The sequence below is a fragment of the Polistes dominula genome, unplaced genomic scaffold, assembly GCF_049000335.1.
Source record: "Polistes dominula isolate Pdom_NZ unplaced genomic scaffold, Pdom_raw_medaka contig_15, whole genome shotgun sequence".
Lineage (NCBI taxonomy): Eukaryota > Metazoa > Arthropoda > Insecta > Hymenoptera > Vespidae > Polistes > Polistes dominula.
The window spans coordinates 9,337,242-9,358,458 of NW_028300915.1; the positions used below are offsets into that span (position 1 = coordinate 9,337,242).

Here is a 21,217-nt window from a genome sequence, read left to right on the forward strand (position 1 = left end):
GCACTGGAATTTGGGTCAGGTGACATCCTCTAATAAGGGCGCGCGTTAATAGGCTTACTTCGAGCTTTCAGGTATAGCCTGGAGTTAGATACAAGGGCGAGTTCTAGAATGTGATAGACAGAGATAGATATATACATAGTTATAGTAATAAAGAGGAGAGAAAAGAGAGAGAGAGAGAGAGAGAGAGAGATGGAAGTGGGTGTGTATCTCCCTCGAGCCAGATTACTTGACGTACCTACAACTTGAAACCTTATACATGGACACGCCACGTGGCTCTCGGATACGAGAATTGGTCCCTTTGAGAGGACACGGCTTCCGGTTTATGAACCTTATCGTGTATACTTGCTCCTTGATGTTCCCTTCAAGTACGCCTTTTAATTTTCCGATTCTCATTTCAACAAACTACATAAATACTTTGGTAATAACTTCAATATGGAAGAAGGAATGAATTTCATCCGAGAAAATATCTTTTATTTAAAACCGAATCTTTCCTAGTACGAGCGCTTCAATTACTTCATAATATCTTTTCTAATGAATCGTGAATTTTGAGGACATAAGAGAGAGAGAAGTGAGGTAGGGTGAGAGTACCTTATAAAAAGTTAGAGCTTCGCTGGCAAGAACGAACTCATTTGAAAGTCTAATTTAAATGATATATTCTAGCCGTCATCAATATAGAATTAATAACCAGCGCTCCTGCTACTTCTCTCTCTCTCTCTCTCTCGCGCACACACACACACACACACACACACACACACGCGCGCGCGCGCGCGTACACTCACTCTCTTTCCAGTACCTTTACATAGAAAATTTATGAACGCCGTTTGACCCGGCACGACTAATCGATAATGAAATTTTAATCGAGATCAACATAAAAAACTACTACGGGAATATCTTCCCCTGTATTCCTACGATAAATATTTTCTATTTTTTTTTTAATAGTTAGATCTTTTATTCCATTGTTTTTTTTTTAAATTAATCAAATTCACGCGAGTATACGAACACGCGTGGTTTGTGTGTGTGATCCTTTTTTTCTTCTTTTTGTAAAAATACGTAGATAAATGTATATTAGATGCGATTATTAAAAAGAGATTAATTTAATAGCACGGAAAATAAATTCGCGAACAACATTTCCGTATGCGACTTTATCGCTGCCAATAAAGTACGTAAATATAGTGTCGATTATTCCGCTCTTTATGAGTCACCTATTAGCATATCCAACAAAATTATAATCTATGAATTCGCATAAATTTACCTCATCCATTTATTAATAACGATACTATCGTGTTATTCATTGTCTAAGCACCACCCCTTTTGAGTGGTTAAACTAAATAATAATTGAAAAAATAATTGATTTTTATTATCAAATTATTAAATTAAATTTATAGAAAAAAATGTCATATATGTTAGGGAAAGTTTTTCAACTTTTCAACTGGTAAAATTGTAGTTAGGAGGTATCATGACCAGAGAATCCCTGGTTATCGATTTGTAATCCTGTGTTGTACGTTCGCGTGACGGTGAATCGCGATTTTGTCGACGCTTTTTACCGGACTAAATCTACCCGAATGACCGTTCTCGCTGACTCGATACTACTCGTCATGAATAAAAATAATTCCAAATGCACGCTTAGTCACATTTTTCATTTCTTTTCGAAACAACTACTTTTAATTATTCTAACGAACCATACCTACTCAAGGAGAATATTTTTCTTATTAATTAATATCACGTATCTGAAAAAAATTTTGTTTTCCAAGTTCGATGACACATAATTATATTCAATTTTCTAATACAGAGTGGTTCACAAACTTCCTACGTGATTTTAAAATGACTTTTAGCCTAAAAATTAAACAACTTTATTATAAACAAAATAAATCTTTAAAGTTATAAATTCGTTTAAATTGAGTGTATTGATATTAAAAATCATCTAAAAATATTTATATTTTTTTGAAATTATTATATTTTTTTCTTATCCGATGTCTGCGACGTTAATACGAAGAAATAATCAAAGTTAATGGTTTTTCGTAGGATACTCTTGATATCGACGTTAAAGGACCATCCAGGGATGCTTTCGATACTGAAACGACAATGTCGAGTACATTAACATAAATTCTTTTTCTTTTCTCTCTCTCTCTCTCTCTCTCCTCTCTCTCTCTCTCCCTCTCTCTCTCTCTCTCTCTCTCTCTCTGTATCCCTATCTCTATCTTTGTCTTTTTTATTTTTCCGTCCCTTTGAATTTGCCCAGCAGGGGTCGTATGGTGGGGAGGTGAGAGGTGGGGACGCGAGAGGTGGGGGTGGCTATCGTTAGCGCTTCGATAGTCGCTTGTAGTTGTTCGATATTCGTAACGAGTATCGATCTAAAATCCTAATAGATAGAATCGTTTGCGCGCATTTCGAATACAGATAGTTGCCGTACGATTATTTCGGATCACAGAGTTAAAAGACCATCTAGGGATTTTTTCTTTAAATAATTTTAAAAATATTTTGTTCCTAACAATCATTCAAATATTTAAAAAATTGTATTAAATTTTGATTCTGTTTAATAATATTAAACAAGGGAATATAATGTAATTTGTTGATTTTTTGTATTTTCAGTTTGATACATCGAGATACCAGACCCGAGCCCTCGATAAGATGCTCCACATTAAGGGGTGCGACGAGACTGCCTTCGGCACCGGATCACCGGAGCGAGGCTCGATTGAGAATAGATCCAAAGGTGTTGGTCTTCGTCGAAACTTTATATTCCAGGCTGGGACGAGAGATAGCCGAGTTACTCGTTTATAACCGAATAAAGTGAGTACGCGACTAACCTCGTAAACGTCGAACTTCTATCGCTAAACTTCTATCGAAGGTCAGCTTTGAAAAATCCTGTGATAAAAACCTTTACCAACTTTCTTCCCATCTTCCTTCCCTCTTTCCTCAGTCCCTGAATTTTTCTACTTTCCTGTACAACATTTTTTTATTTCCTCCTTTTTTTTTTCTAAACAACTTGCTTGATAGGATTTTCATATTTTTCTGCATAGAAAATATAAGGTTTTCTCTATTGTTCTTTATTTCTCTTCTTATGTTTGTTGGAAAGGAAATGATTAAAGAAAAACATAGTTATTTCTTTTTTTGTGTTAAAATATATTCTAATATATATATATATATATACGATTATTAGAAATTCTCCGTATTAATGGAGACATAGTAAGTTACAATTAGCAAAAATATTTCAACAAATTTAATGAATCCTTACTAAATTAATGTTTTAATGATAATTTAATCATTTAAATGTATATCTGTTTAATGTTATAAACGAATATTGGAGATATAAACGAAAAAGTTTCTGCATATATAATCCATAAATTTCAAATAGGATAGTAAACGTTGTTTTTTGTGGAAAATCTTTTGAAAAAGTAGTTTAAGAGTATCTAAATCTTTCCGGTAGTAGCTCTTGGAAAATTCAAAACAGGCGCGAAGTGTGGAACTTCGACTCTCTCTCTCCATGTTAAGATTCGTTCCTCAGTAAAAGGAATGAAAGTTGATCTATTTTTTAAAAAGTAGTAAAAGGATTTGAAAAAGATGAGAAAACTACGAACTAAACCCTCTTTTCAACAAAATCTTTCAACGAGAAAGTGAAATAATAATAATTGCCAATATGTTTAAATTTTATTCGTAATTATCGGAAATAGAAGCAAGTAACATGAGAAAAGTGAAATGAAAGATGAAAATTGCATTTTTGTGAATATAAACGTTCTGTGGATGAAAAATAATGATGAATGGAGATTGCTAAAGATAAAGGAAGAAGAAAAAAAAGAAAAAGAAAAGGAAAAAAAAGATGAAAGATAACCGGAAAACATTGATGAAAAGAAGGAGACAGAGAAAAATATGACGAATATGAAAGTAGAGAGTGAACTGACAGAGATAGTTTCAACGTAGAATATAAAGAAAAGGAAAGGAGGAGAATAAGCCATCGGATAATCGGAAAACCAACTGACGCATATCTACGCGAATACTACACGACATACACGCAAAACACATACTAACACGTAAACTGATCTCGAATAAAACCGACGGACTCTCTCGTTCGCTTTATCCGCTGCAATTTCATAATCGATAATCGTGCCTCGAGGTAAAGACCATAGTGGATAGGTAACGTTGTCCACCGAATGGAAAACATTCTTGTCTATCTTTATGTATGTAGGAGAGTTTTAGGTGTCAAAGATGTAGACGAAAAACTAGTATTCAGTTCTTTTCTTTATATTTTATTTTCTAGAAAGGAAAACTCTATTCAGAGACTAAAAAAAAAAAATTAGGAAGGTCATAAAACCATAAACAAACCTAAGAATTATCGGGATATATTGGTGCAATAAAAACCCTTTGTGCAGTGTCGGGACACTTTGAAGGATTTTGGATTCCTATGTAAACATATGCGATACCATAAAAAGAGATAACATTCCGATGTTCTAGATCAAGTTTCTTTATACATAGTTCCCACTACCAAAAACCATAGGCTGTACCCGTCGGTGGACTATGGGGGTGGATCCTTATGCTATTTAGTCCAGTCAAAATAGCCCTGAAATCGGGTTTTTGAGCTATACGGCTGAAAAAATATGGAAATTATCAGAAAAATGCGTACAGCACTGTGGGCAAAGTAAAAAAGTTCTCAACCACCGGGAAAGGGGTGAAAAAAATTAAAAACTATCCCAAAATACGATTTTTGGATTATATGTTGAAAATATCAAAAAAGGTTTCAAATAAAAGTTGTAGAGCATAAAATTTTAGGCCTATCTATATTAGACCATTTTTCCCCTAAAACGCACCCTTTCACCCCTACTACGGTTCAAAGTACTCAAAAAATGAAAAATCAATAAAAAATATAAAAATTGGACTTTTTTAATTTTTTTTTTTAATTATCTTTAAAAAACTACAAAGAACAATCGTAGGGAAACAAAAAATTTTTTTTTTCATCCCTTCTATTAAAAATCAAGGGGTGAAAACGGTTTTTGCTCGATATTTCGCTTAAAACGGGTTATTTAAACAAATTTTTCTTTTTCATATGAATTTTTAATTTATTTTTTAAATTTTGGTGTTGAATTTATATTTATAAATATTTACCTGTAGGAAATATCCCAATTTAAAGACAGGTAATTACTCCCTTAGTCCTACGACTTTGTAGAAAGAAACAGAAAATGAAGCTATCCTGCTCTTACTCATTGTGACGTAGGTCGCCATGGCACGCATGCGCAAACTCTTAGTTTACATGCGTGCAAGAGAGATAGTCAACCTATGTTAGTTTCGTCCAAATGTAAACAGTATAACGCGTTAAAATACTTTTTCTTAAATATATTCTCTTTTTCTTCTATATTCTCTATAGCTCGAGTCTCGCGCAAAAAAATTTTACCTCTCAAGATTCGAACCCTAAAAAGACTCAGCCACTATTGGAACGAATCGCCGAATCGTTGTCAATATCCTAAACCTATTACATACCATTGCTTACTTCAGAAATAAATTTAAACACTAGATAGCATCATAAGCATTTTTAATTGCAAATATCTCAAAAATAATTGAGTAGTGGCTCCTATAACCATATATATTCGTAAAAAGGTAAGCAAAATCTATCATCCCGCAAAATTTGAACAAAATCCGAGGGGGCAAGACCTTGCGCTGTCCTTGTCAGTGGTGAAACTTAATAAAAAGTATCAGGTAAGAGAGTAATTATATTTTTTTAAGTATATCTCGAAAAGTAAGGGAGATAAAATATTTTAGTACTGAACCTTTTTTGTAGCAAATAAAATTGTCTACAAAACATAATTTATACAAAATCGCTTTATCTCGCTTACTTTTTGAGATATTTTCAAAAATGTAAGAAAAGGTGGGAATAGTTTTTTAATTTTTTTAATATATCTCGAAAAGTAAGGAAGATAAAATATTTTAGTACTGAACCTTTTTTGTAGCAAATAAAATTGTCTACAAAACATAATTAATAAAAAATCGCTTTATCTCGCTTACTTTTTGAGATATTTTCAAAAATCTATCATGCTGTCACAGATGCGCGCGAGACTCGAGCTATAGAGAATATAGAAGAAAAAGAGAATATATTTAAGAAAAAGTATTTTAACGCGTTATACTGTTTACATTTGGACGAAACTAACATAGGTTGACTATCTCTCTTGCACGCATGTAAACTAAGAGTTTGCGCATGCGTGCCATGGCGACCTACGTCACAATGAGTAAGAGCAGGATAGCTTCATTTTCTGTTTCTTTCTACAAAGTCGTAGGACTAAGGGAGTAATTACCTGTCTTTAAATTGGGATATTTCCTACAGGTAAATATTTATAAATATAAATTCAACACCAAAATTTAAAAAATAAATTAAAAATTCATATGAAAAAGAAAAATTTGTTTAAATAACCCGTTTTAAGCGAAATATCGAGCAAAAACCGTTTTCACCCCTTGATTTTTAATAGAAGGGATGAAAAAAAAAATTTTTTGTTTCCCTACGATTATTCTTTGTAGTTTTTTAAAGATAATAAAAAAAAAAAAATTAAAAAAGTCCAATTTTTATATTTTTTATTGATTTTTCATTTTTTGAGTACTTTGAACCGTAGTAGGGGTGAAAGGGTGCGTTTTAGGGGAAAAATGGTCTGATATAGATAGGCCTAAAATTTTATGCTCTACAACTTTTATTTGAAACCTTTTTTGATATTTTCAACATATAATCCAAAAATCGTATTTTGGGATAGTTTTTAATTTTTTTCACCCCTTTCCCGGTGGTTGAGAACTTTTTTACTTTGCCCACAGTGCTGTACGCATTTTTCTGATAATTTCCATATTTTTTCAGCCGTATAGCTCAAAAACCCGATTTCAGGGCTATTTTAACTGGACTATATTGGTAAATAAGATTCGTAAGCTCCTTCCCTCTCCAAAGGGGTGTAGGTCATTTCTTATATAAAATACGTGGAAAGAAATAAGAAGTGAGTAGTAGTCGCAGTCGCAGTCGCAGTCGTAGTCGTAGTCGTAGCCGAAGCCGTAGGTAGTTAGTCATCAGTCGTAACAGTCGCAGTTGTATTATAAGTCGTTATCAGTTGTAAGAATACAGTCGCTCATCTAAGTTGTAACCGTAAGATTGTGAAATTATTATTGTACTTTTTCTAATACCTGTTTTAAATAAATCTTATTAGTAGGATTAAACTGGGTGTATGTTCACCTCGCACCTCTCACCCTAAATAAAATTCCCTACATGTATATATATCCAGATGGTGTAACCAAAATATGCTCCGAAAACTTCAGGTATTAATTCTTTATAAATAAAGATTCAAAATAAGTTTTACCAAAATGGAATATAAAATACTGAATTTTCTAAGTTATGATATATTTCAAGTATGAATTTAATGTACTTTGATTAGATTCAAATACATGACTATTTATAATGAATTTCTTCTTTTATTAATTATGTATATTGTGATTCGTCCTTTGTCAGAACAAGTTGAGGAATTTGTTGCAACGAAAAATTCCTAATTGTGTTGATTACTGATAAAGATATCTGAGGATAGATTTTCACTGAAAGGATATATGATATTTACTTACCTTAGCTTACAACGATGCACATTACGTCGACAAACATCCAATGATTTTTTGTGTATCTATCTATAGCTATTGCGTTCGACATTCGGTCTTGCTTGCTAAAATTTATTAAATTATAAAAAGGAGAGGAAAGACCTCTACAACTCACTCATGTTAATTAATTCAGTTGGTCCATACTATCCTCCATAGTCCATACTCATAATTATTATAGGCGGACTCATATTCAATTTATTCGCACATAATCAATTACGTAATCAAATAAGTTCAGTTGAATCATATTCAGTTAGTTGATTCAATTGTTATAAACAAGTTCAGCTAGTTAGTATAAATTAGAGGTTACTACTAGTAAGAAACAAAAAGGTTAGGGCAGATAGCGATACAGAGGCCAAATACTACACTGATCTGCTGTATAACGAGTATTAAAACATATCTTTAATTCATTACATTTGGGTATGTTTCTTCTGGATCAACTCCTTCCGCCCTTACAACGTGGGAGTGGAAAAGGGATAACATTCCATTCGTTTTAAGTGAGAACCAGCCCTACGACCGTACAACCAAACATGTTGCACTTAAAATTTATTTTCTTACATCTCTGAGTTTCTTGTTTTACTAGTTATTTATGTAAGACCAAAATTACGTATAAGAAAATGTGTGCATAATTGAAGCAAATAAACATAATTGGAATACATTAATAACTAAGGAATAAATTTCCTAAATCATATATTATATTCAAAAAAATATTTAAAAGGTGACCAAAATGATGATATGACCAAAAGATTCTTCAATGAAAAGCCCTCTGATTATTAGTTGTATGCTCTCGCACTCCAGAAGTATAGCGGTCACAACCTTAAGGGTTGTGACGTCGAATGGGCTTGCCTTCACAAGGCTTAAAGATTAGGGTATTCTTTTTGTTGTCCTTTGTGAATTTTTAAAGCCTTTGTCCAATATGGCCTCTATAATCCTTGAAAATGTATTGTCGTAGGCGTCCGGTCGTGGAATAAAAAGAAAGTCCCTTTGTACTAGCCCAGCAGGGCGTATGCACTAGGGGATTGAGAAGTGGGGATGCGAGAGGTGGGGGTAACTAGAGGAGTGCTTCGATAGTTACTGGTAGTAGATCGATGCTCGCAATGAGTATCGATCTAGAATCCTAATCGATGGAAGCGGACGCGCGCGAATTTCGAATACCGCTAATTACCGTACGATCCTTTCGGATCGTACAAGGTACAAGACTTAAAGTAGTTTGAATCCCCTATAAAATCGTCAGTGACAATGAAGAAACAGACAGAGCTGCACACGAGGCTGTTAAACTTTTAATCTACAAAGATATAAGGACAAATCTCAAAGATGTTAAAGAAGCTTCTATCAATTCTAGAATCTTAAATAGATTAATAGCATCCCGAAAAAAACCTTAACAGAATAAGATCAAGTGGGCAAATGAAACTTACACACGAATATATTTTGACTAAGAAAAAGCCACCCAAATGTGAAACTTACAATACTCCAAACAACATCGAAAATATTCTACTTTACTTCACTACATACACTGACGATAGAAATCAACACCGAATTTAAGAAGACCTACGAAACAATTTGAATGGAATTAGCAACATCCAAAACTTATTACTCTTTTCAAAAGAAATAAATTTCCTGAATTTTTTTGTACAACGGATATCCACGTACCTTTTAATCATCGGATAATTATATTGACAAAACCTGTAGGATGAAAGTAACTCAATTGTTAATGCGACTACTTAAAAATAAGCTTGTACCAAAAAAAATGTCTTAAATGTTACAATTTCTAAATTTAAGTTACACCCTTTATTATGTTTATACTTTATCGTTTGGTCAATGTATGTGTACTTGAATGAACGTGGATCAGCGCCAGAGAAAGTTTGTTATCGAAGATTGTTAGCTTCAGATTCTACACTAAACTCTAAGTTACGTTTTAGTATTGGTCCGAAAAATGTCACGCTAAAAAAGAAAAAGATGGATAGATAGATGGATAGATAGAGGTGGAAAGAGAAGAGAAAACTGGTAGGTAGTATAGTTCCGAATTAGAACTCGTAGTACGAATGGATCGCGTAAATCCGAGAATCGGCATGAAAATAAAAAGTTAACAGGGAGATACGGCAAGTTTGGAATGCTTTTACCGTGTACGTCTACGAACAGTGGGAAACATGGATGAAATGTCCTTTTACCGAATTACCAGGAGTCCTCTGGAAAATTAATGGAACGCCATTTCAAGGCATTGTCGCCGAATTTAAAGCATGAATCTACAATTGGATACCAACAGTCACTTCACTGAAACTTGACTATTTTTATTTTTATTATTTTTACCGATTTTTAATTTTTATTTTCGTTCTTTTCTCTTAAAAACTATCGTAATTTTATTATTCTCAAATTTTTTTCATCTTTTCCTACGTCATTTTGTATACAGAATTTTCAAATTCTGATTTCCCAAAGTGGTTCAGGAAGATATTGCTATATTTAATTGACAAAAAAAATTTGGATAAAAGATTATTTTCGAAATGTATTGAAAAAAATCTGCAATCATTGGCCCGATATTACTTGAATTATGTTATTCTTATTTAAATCGCAAGTAATAAAATTTCCTAGGTTTTACAACGTGATAGAAGTTACTGCCTACGAAGGTTCACGAGATATAATTATTACCATTCCTTATAAAATGATACTCATAGCAAACTCGTAATTAAAATCGCGTGTAATGAAGTTTCTTTCATCTCATCAAATAACGTTAAAATTAATTATTCTTATTCTTTAATAAATACTAAATCTTATTAACTTCATTATCATCATTATTATTATTATTATTGAAGTTATTAGAACTTGAATATAATTATTAAACTTTGCAGTGACTTTATATGAAAGGCCAGAAATAAGATTTTAAACATTTAAATAAAAATTGAAACTTCTAATTTAAATTCACAAAGGAAATATGCTACCTGTTTATCTATCTCAATATTTTAAACATATGTGAGAGTGAGAGAAAGACGAAGAGTGCGAGTGTATGGTATGCGTGAAAACAATTGATGAATGTGAAAGATGTGTGAGAGTATGCAGCGATATCGGTATGAGTGTGTGTGCGCGCAGCGATATGGATATGAGTGTGAGTGCGCGCAGCGATATGGGTATAAGTGTGAGTGCATGCAGCAGTATGAATATGAGTGTGTCCAGTAAGAAAGAAAAGCGAGCGTGCACCCCGAGGTCTCTCGAATATTCCCGAACCGGAAATCGGGAAAAGGTCTTTTGTTTAATCGGTCGGGAATAGTCTGGAGATTTCGAGAATGATTGACGGAAGTGATTGGGACCATTGGTGGGGTGAATGTGTATATAAGCGCGGCGAAGAATGCGGTCTTCGCCTTCTTGATTCGGTGCTACTATCTGTGAGTGAAAGAAGTGTAATTCGAGTGTGTCAACTATTATTACTTGCTTTTCTTATCTTTTCTATCTCTTTATTATTATATTAAACATTTATTCTATTATAATAAATACTTATATTTTTTAAATTTAAATAAATCTTACACATATATGCAAAACATTTATACGAACACACATACACATATTTCACAGTTCTCACATATATTGTTAGGGTGTAAAAGACTACTACGGAAGGGATGTATACCCTTATACATCATCTTAGCTTAATACGCGCCTTATTAAACTTAAATACTAATAAGGGTTACATATTAATTTACTATAATCGATTGTTAAGGTTAATGACTATTTCGTAATTGTCTACCTTGAAAATAAATACTAGCACGTAATAGTATATAATCATACTCAAGTAATATACGTATTTTCTTAATAATTGTATAATACGATTAGACTAATATTCCAAACGATTTTAAAAAGTGTCTTGAAAAAACGTCCAATACGTCTTACATTTTAACAGATCACAAAACAAAACAAAACAAAAATTATATAAAATTTAATAGAAGAATGTTTTACAATAAAACAAATGTATAAAAAAAAATAAATATTTGAAAGATAAATGCACTATATTTGATTTATGCACTAACAATCACGTACTTTACTCTAATCTGAAAATCTACGAACAGATGTGCTATCTAATACACGGGCATATACACCAAATGAGAATTATACCGGGTATAATCATTAACACAATAATAGTTGGCAAATAAGGGAAACTAAAAACAGAACACATACTTTAACTGATCCTACAAATGCGAGTAGCAGAAACAAGAATTAGTACATTAGTATTTGAAAATTCGCCTCTGAAAAGGAATAATTTATAATCTATACCTACGTAATAATAATCCTTCTTTTTCTTTTTTCTTCTTTCATTTTTCAAATATTAAATATTTCAACAAATTATATTTTTTTGACTTCTTAATGTATTTGAAAAACAATATATAATATTTAACAAATCTTTGACCTATTGTTTACTATCAATAATTGAATTATTTAGAAAAATTATAATTTTTCATTTGAATAAAAAATTTATTAATATTTTCCTGTTTATTTTTCAGAATTTAATAATGCATTAAAATAAGTAGCATTTCAATCCTTTTACTAGGCTGCAAAGCATGTAAAATATTGCATTCAACTAAATTACATGATTAAGGTCCGATTTCCCCGGTATAATATCGTGAAAGATAATATTTCACGTAATTATGTACTGTTAATTAATTAATGTTATTGATCGAAACAAAAAAATTCCCCTTGCCAAGCTAGGAAAAAAAAAACTAACAAGTAGGAAAAACATAAATTATAAAAAGATAAGTAAAAAATGCAACACTCTCGCAAGTAAAACTCACAAGAGGATTTACTCATGGTCATGCATATCAATAATCAATTTAAAAAATTACAACCAGTACCAACGTCGATCAGGATCTTTCATTCTCGACACGATAGATACCATAGGGAATTTACATTTTTTATATTCACTACTTTCAAGTTCTCTGATGGCTTTAAAACAATCGTTCACGTTGTAGAATCGAAGTTGAAACGAATTTATCCACTGTAGTATGGAGGGTAGAGGTAAGGAGTAACATCTCTGTATATGAAAAGTGTCCGTCGAAATCGAACCAATTGAGGTGGCGCCACATTAGTATCATGATAAATTTTAAAGGAAGCGCCAAATATTATTAGAGTAGGATTGAGAAATAAACAATTACAATATATTTACATTTGCTACATTCATACCATACCAAGTGTCTACACCAGTGCCATTCTGGAAGGTTTTTGAACTGTTATTGACAGAAAACGCTTGACACTTTTTCACATTTTCTTCCATAAGAGATTTTACTCCTTACCTCTACCCTCCATACATTGTGGGTAGAAATTGAAAGAAGTCGAATCTTGAAGTTGGTCCAAGTAACAAAAAAGCAACATTGATCTGCACACAAAAATTGTTTTTTAATTAATAAATTAATTATTTATTGATATTAGTTATTGATTTATGAACAAAATTATAAAATAATTAAATATAAAATTTCTTTTAATTCTTCCATCAAATTATAATACCATTATATTGTTTTGATCATTTTTTCTATATAATATATTTTAAAATTTGTTTAATAATATTCTTTAATAAAAAAAACAACCATTTGATTTTCTAATAAACAATAATTATTTATTCGTTAGGATACGAGCATTGTCTTTTGATCGCGATATTTTACTTTATTGTATCTACATAAAACATAATAAAAATACAATTATTTGTGTAAGTGAAACTTGGTTGGCTTTTGCATCTTTTAATTTTTTTTAATACAAATGGTCATGCACGACTAATTTTACTATCATTTATGTCAAATTATATAATATTGTTTAAAATTTAAATAACCCTAAAATATATTATAAGTGTTTAGAAATACTGTAGTAAAAACAAATATTAATTATTAAAAATTGACAACGAAAATACGAATACTATCGTAATTCACTTACATAAATTTATATATTTTTTAATAATTCAATTGATTATGATTAAATAAGTTATTAATTATAAACATTTATCTAAACCAGTTGTTCCCAAAGTGGGCGATACCGCCCCAGGGTGGGCGATGACACGACCACAGGTGAAAACTGGAACTTTAAGTGTGCGGGTGTGCAGTAAAAATAATATCATGAGTGCACTAAATAGTTTTTCTCAGTCACTAACAAAAAAAAAGGTCAACAATCAACAAAATTAAGATATTAATTTTCAACGGGGGTGATAAGCAATGTTTTTTCAGGAAAGGGGGCGATAGGACAAAAAAAGTTTGAGAATCACTGATCTAGACGTTCGAATCGGATGTATTTTGATTATAAAAATATTATATGTACATACAAATGCATATTTATATACGGATCAAAGAAGAAAAAATGAGGATTTTATTCTCGTTTAAAGTAAATTGTCTACGGTAGATATAAAAGATAACGATCGTCGTTTGAAAAAGAGAAACAGCATCTTGTTACAGAGTAGCTTTCACGAAAGTTACGATGTAACACAAATAAAGTATTCAATTTAAAATAAAAGGTGAGAGAGAGGAGAGAGAGAAAACAGAAAGAAAATGGAAAAAAAGAAAGAAAGGAAGAAAGAAAGAAATGTCAGGAAGCAACGTCAGCTTATCTCGCTTAGAAAAGGTTGCCACGAGTATTATGCGTGACGGAGTGGCCCCATAGTTTTCTGTTTCCTTCTGGTACGTAAAATTCAAGTTGGTTTGGTTGGTTCATACTCGTTTGTTGGTATTCTTTCCTTTTAATTCTTCAAATAGATTGCGAAGAAAAGGACTACGAAAGTCGCTGTTAGAATTTCTTTTGACAAAAATTGCATAAAGCGCGTATCCTAGCTTTTTTTCTTTTCTTCTTTCTGTTTTCTTTTTAGCTTAGCAGCTACGGAGTTACATATCTCATTCAAGAAAAGTTCGGGCCCTGTGCGTGTTTCCAACCCCTTCTAACACGAACACAACCTTTCCTCATCCACTTCCTTTAAAAACAGCATTGTCGCAAATAGAGGCAATTGAATGAAAATTGTGTCGAGAGAAAAGTTAGAACAGTGTTGGTAATAGCAGCCACACGTTTCGAAAAAGGAAACGGGCTTTGCGAATTAACTAAACAAAATAGAAAAAAAAATAATAAAAAGGAACAAAGAACAACAATAAGAGAGGAGTAAACAAGACAGACAAGCAAAACTCGGTGAATTTCGTATATTATACGAAATAATATACGCTCATTCTTTTTTTCCCTGCGTGAAATCATAATTATATGGGGATATTATCCATTATATGATCCATTTCGTTTCTCCGTCCAAATAAGTATTTTCTCTCGTAATCATTCAATCGTATAAGCAATATTGATAATGATCAACTAATTCGAAGATCACTGTTGTACGATAAGAAAGATTAATAGGAGGAGCACTTCGATGAGATAAGGAAAATGAGACGGTATCGATCAAGTTGGGGGTGGACAGAATGGGGAAGAAAGAAAGATAGATAGATACGACAAAGGAAACAAAGAAAAAAAAAGATAAAGAAAGAAACAGTAGTCCGTTCCTTTCCCACTTCCTCGTTATTTTCCACTATCCCCAGCTTAAACGCAGTCTGTAGCACAATACTCGTTATCCCGAAGAGACATAAACAGAGATGCAAGATAGTTGAACGCGAGAAGTGAGAGGTGAGAGACTAGAGAATAAGAGAAAAAGGGTAAACGTTTCAGGGCACGTTGCTACAAGGTGAAAGCGACGATCGAACTCCTTCGCTTTCATTTTTCTTTTCTTTACTTTCTTTTTGAAGTGAAAACTTCTTTAGAATGGAGGTGATTTGAAAAAAATGAAACACGGCGATGCAGCGCTGCGATGTAGCGGAGCGATGAGACGGCCACGATACTAAGTAAGAAGAGAAAAAGAGACAAACATATAGGATTGTGGCTGCGAGAGAATGAGACAAAATATAGCTATACAGTTTTTCCTATTCTCGGTCTCCTCCTTATGCTCTGCTTCGTAGTTATCGCTCCGATAACGATTGTATATGTGTGTGTTTGTATGCGACTGCATACTACGAAGCGTAGACTCATATAATTTCGATACTAAACCTGTTTGTAGGTAGGAGCGATAGAAGGGTAGAACAATAAACAGAGATAAGCGTGTAGGCGACAAAAGAATAAGCTACAAACAAACCGACGGTCGAAATAAAAAATCATACCGATGTCTTTTAATATTTACGTGGTAACATTATTATAATAAATAAATCCTACAATTATCTTAGTTTTGATACTCTGCATTCGTCTCATTCTCTTGAAACTTAGTTTTATAAATAGTCCAGTCAAAATAGCCGTGAAATCGGGTTTTTGGCCTATACGGCTGAAAAAATATGGAAATAATCAAAAAAATGCATAAAAAACTGTGGGCAAAGTAAAAAAGTTCTCAACCACCGGGAAAGGGGTGAAAAAAAATTAAAAACTACCTCGAAATACGATTTTTGGATTATATGTCGAAAATATCAAAAAAAGTTTCAAATAAAAGTTGTAGAGCATAAAATTTTAGGCCTATCTCTCTCAGACCATTTTTCCCCTAAAACGCACCCTTTCACCCCTACGTCGGTTCAAAGTACTAAAAAAATAAAAATTCAATAAAAAATATAAAAATTGGACTTTTTTAATTTTTTTTTTTAATTATCTTTAAAAAACTACAAAGAACAATCGTAGGGAAACAAAAAATTTTTTTTTCATCCCTTCTATTAAAAATCAAGGGGTGAAAACGGTTTTTGCTCGATATTTCACTTAAAACGGGTTATTTAAAATAATTTTCTTTTTCATTTGAATTTTTAATATATTTTTTAAATTTTGGTGTTGGATCTATATTTATAGATATCTATCTGCAGGAAATATCCCAATTTAAAGACAGGTAATTTGTCCCTTAGTCCTACGCCTTTGTAGAAAGAAACAGAAAATGAAGCTATCTTGCTCTTACTCATTGTGACTTAGGTCGCCATGGCACGCATGCGCAAACTCTTAGCTTACATGCGTGCAAGAGAGATAGACAATCTATTGTTGGCTTCGTCTCAATGAAAACAATATAACGCGATAAAACACATTTTCTTATACATATTCTCTTTTTCTTATATATTCTCTATAGCTCGAGAGTCTCGCGCGCATCTGTGACAGCATGATAGATTTTGAAAATATCTCAAAAAGTAAGTGAGATAAAGCGATTTTTTATTAATTATGTTTTGTAGACAATTTTATTTGCTACAAAAAAGATCTAGTACAAAGATATTGTATTTCCCTTACTTTTCGAGATATATTGAAAAAATATGATTACTCTCTTACCTGATACTTTTTATTAAGTTTCATCACTGACAAGGACAGCGCAAGGTCTTGCCCTCTCGGATGTTGTTCAAATTTTGCAGGATGATAGATTTTGCTTCCCTTTTTACGAATATATATGGTTATAGCGGCAACTACTCAATAATTTTTTAGATATTTGCAATTAAAAATGCTTATGATGCTATCTAGTGTTTAAATTTACTTCTGAAGTAAACAATGGTATGTAATAAGTTTAATATACCTAATGACAACGATTCGGCGATTCGTTCCAATAGTGACCGTCTTTTAGGGTTCGAATCTTGGGAGGTAAATTTTTTTTTTCTATTTTTATATGTAAAGATACATAATAGAGTTTAAATAAGTTGAAAATGAAATGTCTTAAATGACTAGAAACCTTATAAGAGTTTTATTTTTCATTAGCATTTGTATCTGTTTTTTCATTACTATAGTTTTAGCATTGTTATATATTTTTCATTAGTATTTGTATTGTTCTCAATTCTCACTATTTTCAAAATAAATATCAATGATTAGACTGCTAAAATTTCTCATAAAATCACGAAAATATACTGATTTTTGTCTCTGAATATCTTTTGAACGCTTAATTTAATCGCCAAAACATAAGACACTATTTTTATAGAGCAGTTAATTTCCTGCAAAAATTTGTATTGTGCACTTTTTAACAGTCATTTATTGTCGAGTTATAAAATTCATAAACAAAAATGAAATTTGTCTAAAAATCATCAAATTTAAATCTTCAATATCATTCAAATGGTGAGGTTTACGGAAAAAATATAAGATACCTTTTTTGTAGAGCATTAAATTTCCTACAAAATTCGTCTAGAACATTTTTCTGTACAATCAATAAATAATGAGGTATGAATTTTAATCTATTGGACTGAAAAAGAAATAAAAAACTGCGATGCGGAGGATCTTCCTATTAAAATTAAGAGCTCATATTTGGTGAGAATTGTTTTAAAGTGTCTAGCAACCCATTTTTCAGTGGCACTTGAAAAAAAAAAAAGTCATTTTTTTGACCCACCCTAATATATATATATATATGTGTACCGCATGAGTAGAGAAAGACAACATCAACCTTTCGTTTTTTGCTGCTATATTCATACAGAGACATTTCCACTTACACAACAGCCTATGGTTTATTTCCTCTATATGTAATATCTCTATGGTTATCAATCTTTTACATTTTATATTTTTCGTTTCTATTTGTTACCACTTTTTCTTCGCAAGTATGGTTTTTTTGATTCGTTTTTATTTGAAGATTTTGTTTTTTAACAAACCAACGTTTTAAATTACAGAGGTAAGGTTGAATTAAGACGAAGAGAGATAGAGTAATAATTTTCTAGTTGCCTTTTCACGGTAAACAGGTTTTTGACTATAGAAAATGTTTCTTGGAGTTCGTCTAAACTAATAAATAAATGAAATTTTAATTACATCCTTCTTATCTTCACAACGTTGAAAACTTACTAAAAGAATTGCTTACTGTAAAACTTTAGCATTTCTCTGTTTAATTTGTTTTACATACAATTTCGTATACGAAGTATTTTGTACATTCGATCAAACACCTTTCTTTACTTTTTCTTTCGTTTTTATTGCATTTGTTATTGTTTTTCAACGACGTGTATGGAAAAGTAAAATTTTTTCAATTTTTCCCCAAATATTACAAAAACAATACTGGTCAGTGATCTCTTTTTTTATCTTTTTTTCTTTTTTACTGATATATATCATACATACGAATGTATGATAAAAAAAGGTATCGATAAAAAAGAAAAGATTAATAAAAATAAAATAAAATGAATCATAGAGATATTTTTTAACAAGGATACCTGTGTACGATCAATAACGTGTACCTACATTATACAATATGCACGCACATATATATATATATATATATATGTATGTATGTATACACAAATATATCAAAGTAATATCGTATTCGATATCGGCGAATTGATTTACAACAATTTGTATTTCGTTCAGTTTCGTATATATAACGGTGATATCAGAGAAAAATAACGCGAAAAATGCATTAACTGGTTTTCGATTTAGAAAAGGCATATCTTCGCATTATTGCGTATGAGAAAAATAGAAAGAGAGAGGAAGAAAAAAAAAGAAAATGGTAATAGGAAGTGAGTGAAAGATACGAGGGGTGGAGATGGTGATGGTAGTGTAGATGATAGTGAGAGGAAAAGGTTAAATACTTTCATGATATGGGATGAGGTTTTCTCGAAAGCAAATATATGTGTATACATATATACATGTATTGATATTTTTGTTCTTTTTATTTTTTCCCCTCTCTATTCTATACAATTCAACGGAAGGGGAAAACGCTCTCGATAGCAAGTGTCGACAGGAGGAAAAAATATCGGTCTATTTTCGCAGCTGGACTTGGGCCAACCGGTCATCGAATAATGTCTGCTCGCGGTGTGTAACGCAACATTTAATTGCCGATAAGTTCGCAAAAACTCCATGTCTCATCGTAAAACATACCTTAAAAAAAAAGAAAAACAAAAACAAAAATCGATAAAATATAAGAGAAAGAGAAAAAGCGAGAGATAAAATAAGGATGATTCAACAGAAGGATACCAGAAATGTTTTTCTTTTCCTTCTTATCTTCGCGTGGATAGTACTTGATATTAAATAGAATTTACACGAAATAACTTCCGATTCGGGTGACAGAATGAACGACTGCGATCGAAGGGTGGAAGAGACGTTAGAAAAATAACTTTGTTCTTTTTTGGAATTTCGCTAAACTACCCAAAGATCTTCGATTATTCTCACCTTACTTCTCTTTTATTTTTTTATTTTTCTTTTGTAATGATCGAACCAAGATGAAAATAATATAATCTTTTTTTTTAGAAATCCTATTTATTTGGTTAATATTATTTTTAAGTATTTTTTTATCGATATTTTATACAATAAGTAATCAACGTTTGTGTTCCTTTTTTATTATTATTATTATTATAAATAATAATTTATTAATATTTTATATAGAAGTTTTAGGATTATACAGTTGGTATTGATATTTTACACAAATATATATAAAATATTGACAATTTTTCTTGACATTAATCGATGTAATATCGAATACATTCATATCGATATTTTAGTATTTCAAATACTGAATGAAAAACTTTCAAAATCACTGATCCAATAAACTAATCTGAAGGAAGAAATATGAAAAAAGAAATAAAATTGCAATGGATGTATTGTAAAAAGCAAAATAAAAAAATATGGAAAAAAAGAGAGAGAGAAAAAAAAAAGGATGAAAAGATCGGAAAATATTCGAGCAATTCGAACCTACATTGTTAAAAAGGAAGGCCACGATAATCGAGCTTGTCACGCTCAATCATGTTCTCGCTTCAGGATATTTCGAGGATCACCGCGTTCTCCTCGCTTTATTAGCTCTATTGTTCATCGACAGGGGGTTGGCATCGGTCCGGCTACCTTTTCTTCTTCCACCTACCCCCTTCTCTCTCTCTTCGTCCCTCTTTTTTTCTTTTTTTTTTTTCATTCTTGTTTCCTCATCGACGAAAAGGCTCTCCACAGCTTCCGGATTTCGCGTTCTCGTGGTGGATTTTGTGGTGAACGCGAAACTCGTTCCTGTGAGTTAGTATGAGAGTGAGAGAGAGAGAGAGAAAGAGGGAGGAGGAGAGTGAGCTTTGACTTAAGCCGACTTAATTGTTCTATCGTCTAGCCAAATTTCCTCGTGGTTACACACTTCCCATAGTTTTCCTTGGAAATAATTCAATAAAATGAAGGAAGAAACAGAGAGAGAGAGAGAGAGAGAGAGAGAGAGAGAAAAGACAAAATAAAAAAGAAAAGTAATTAATACGTTTCAGAAACTGCAAACGCGACGTTTTTCTCTTAGCATAAGGAAAATTTTGAAGATATAGAAAAAGGAATCCATTGAAGTAAAGAAGTATTCTTTTCTTCATATTCTTTTTCTTTTTACCTTTTCTTTTTCTTTCTTCTATCCACTCTTCGAGGAATCTATTTTCCATATCGTATCTATTATTCTTCTTTTACTCATGCCTCGAGAAACTTATCGTTTGCATAGTTTTCTCGTCCAAGTACGACTATTATAGACGTAGACTTTTTATTCTATTTTATTCTATTTTATTCTATTTTATTCTATTTTCTCTCTTTCTCTTTCTCTCTTTCATGGGGTTTCTTTTCTATCGAGTCGCAAACGTATTTTCAGCGTGAATTCCATGATCACGTGAAAGGTTCAAGTATTACTTATACTTCAAATAGAAATAATTCTTTTTATATCTACCCTTTTAAGTGTGCCATCCCTTTGATGTGACTTTAAGAAGAAATATTTTAAAGTACGTTTATCGTCCTCTCCCTC

At 31.8% G+C, this 21,217-nt stretch overlaps 1 protein-coding gene across 8 annotated transcripts in view; it reads left to right on the top strand.

Annotated features, from left to right (window-relative positions):
- Positions 1-21,217, top strand: part of sfl (N-deacetylase and N-sulfotransferase sfl) — a 500,037-nt gene that overhangs the window by 420,644 nt on the left and 58,176 nt on the right. For all 8 annotated transcript variants that reach the window (XM_089170139.1, XM_089170137.1, XM_089170138.1 and 5 more), the window contains one exon: positions 2,590-2,787. In XM_089170139.1, the coding sequence (XP_089026265.1) occupies positions 2,590-2,787 (198 nt within the window). The remainder of the gene's footprint in view (positions 1-2,589; positions 2,788-21,217) is intronic.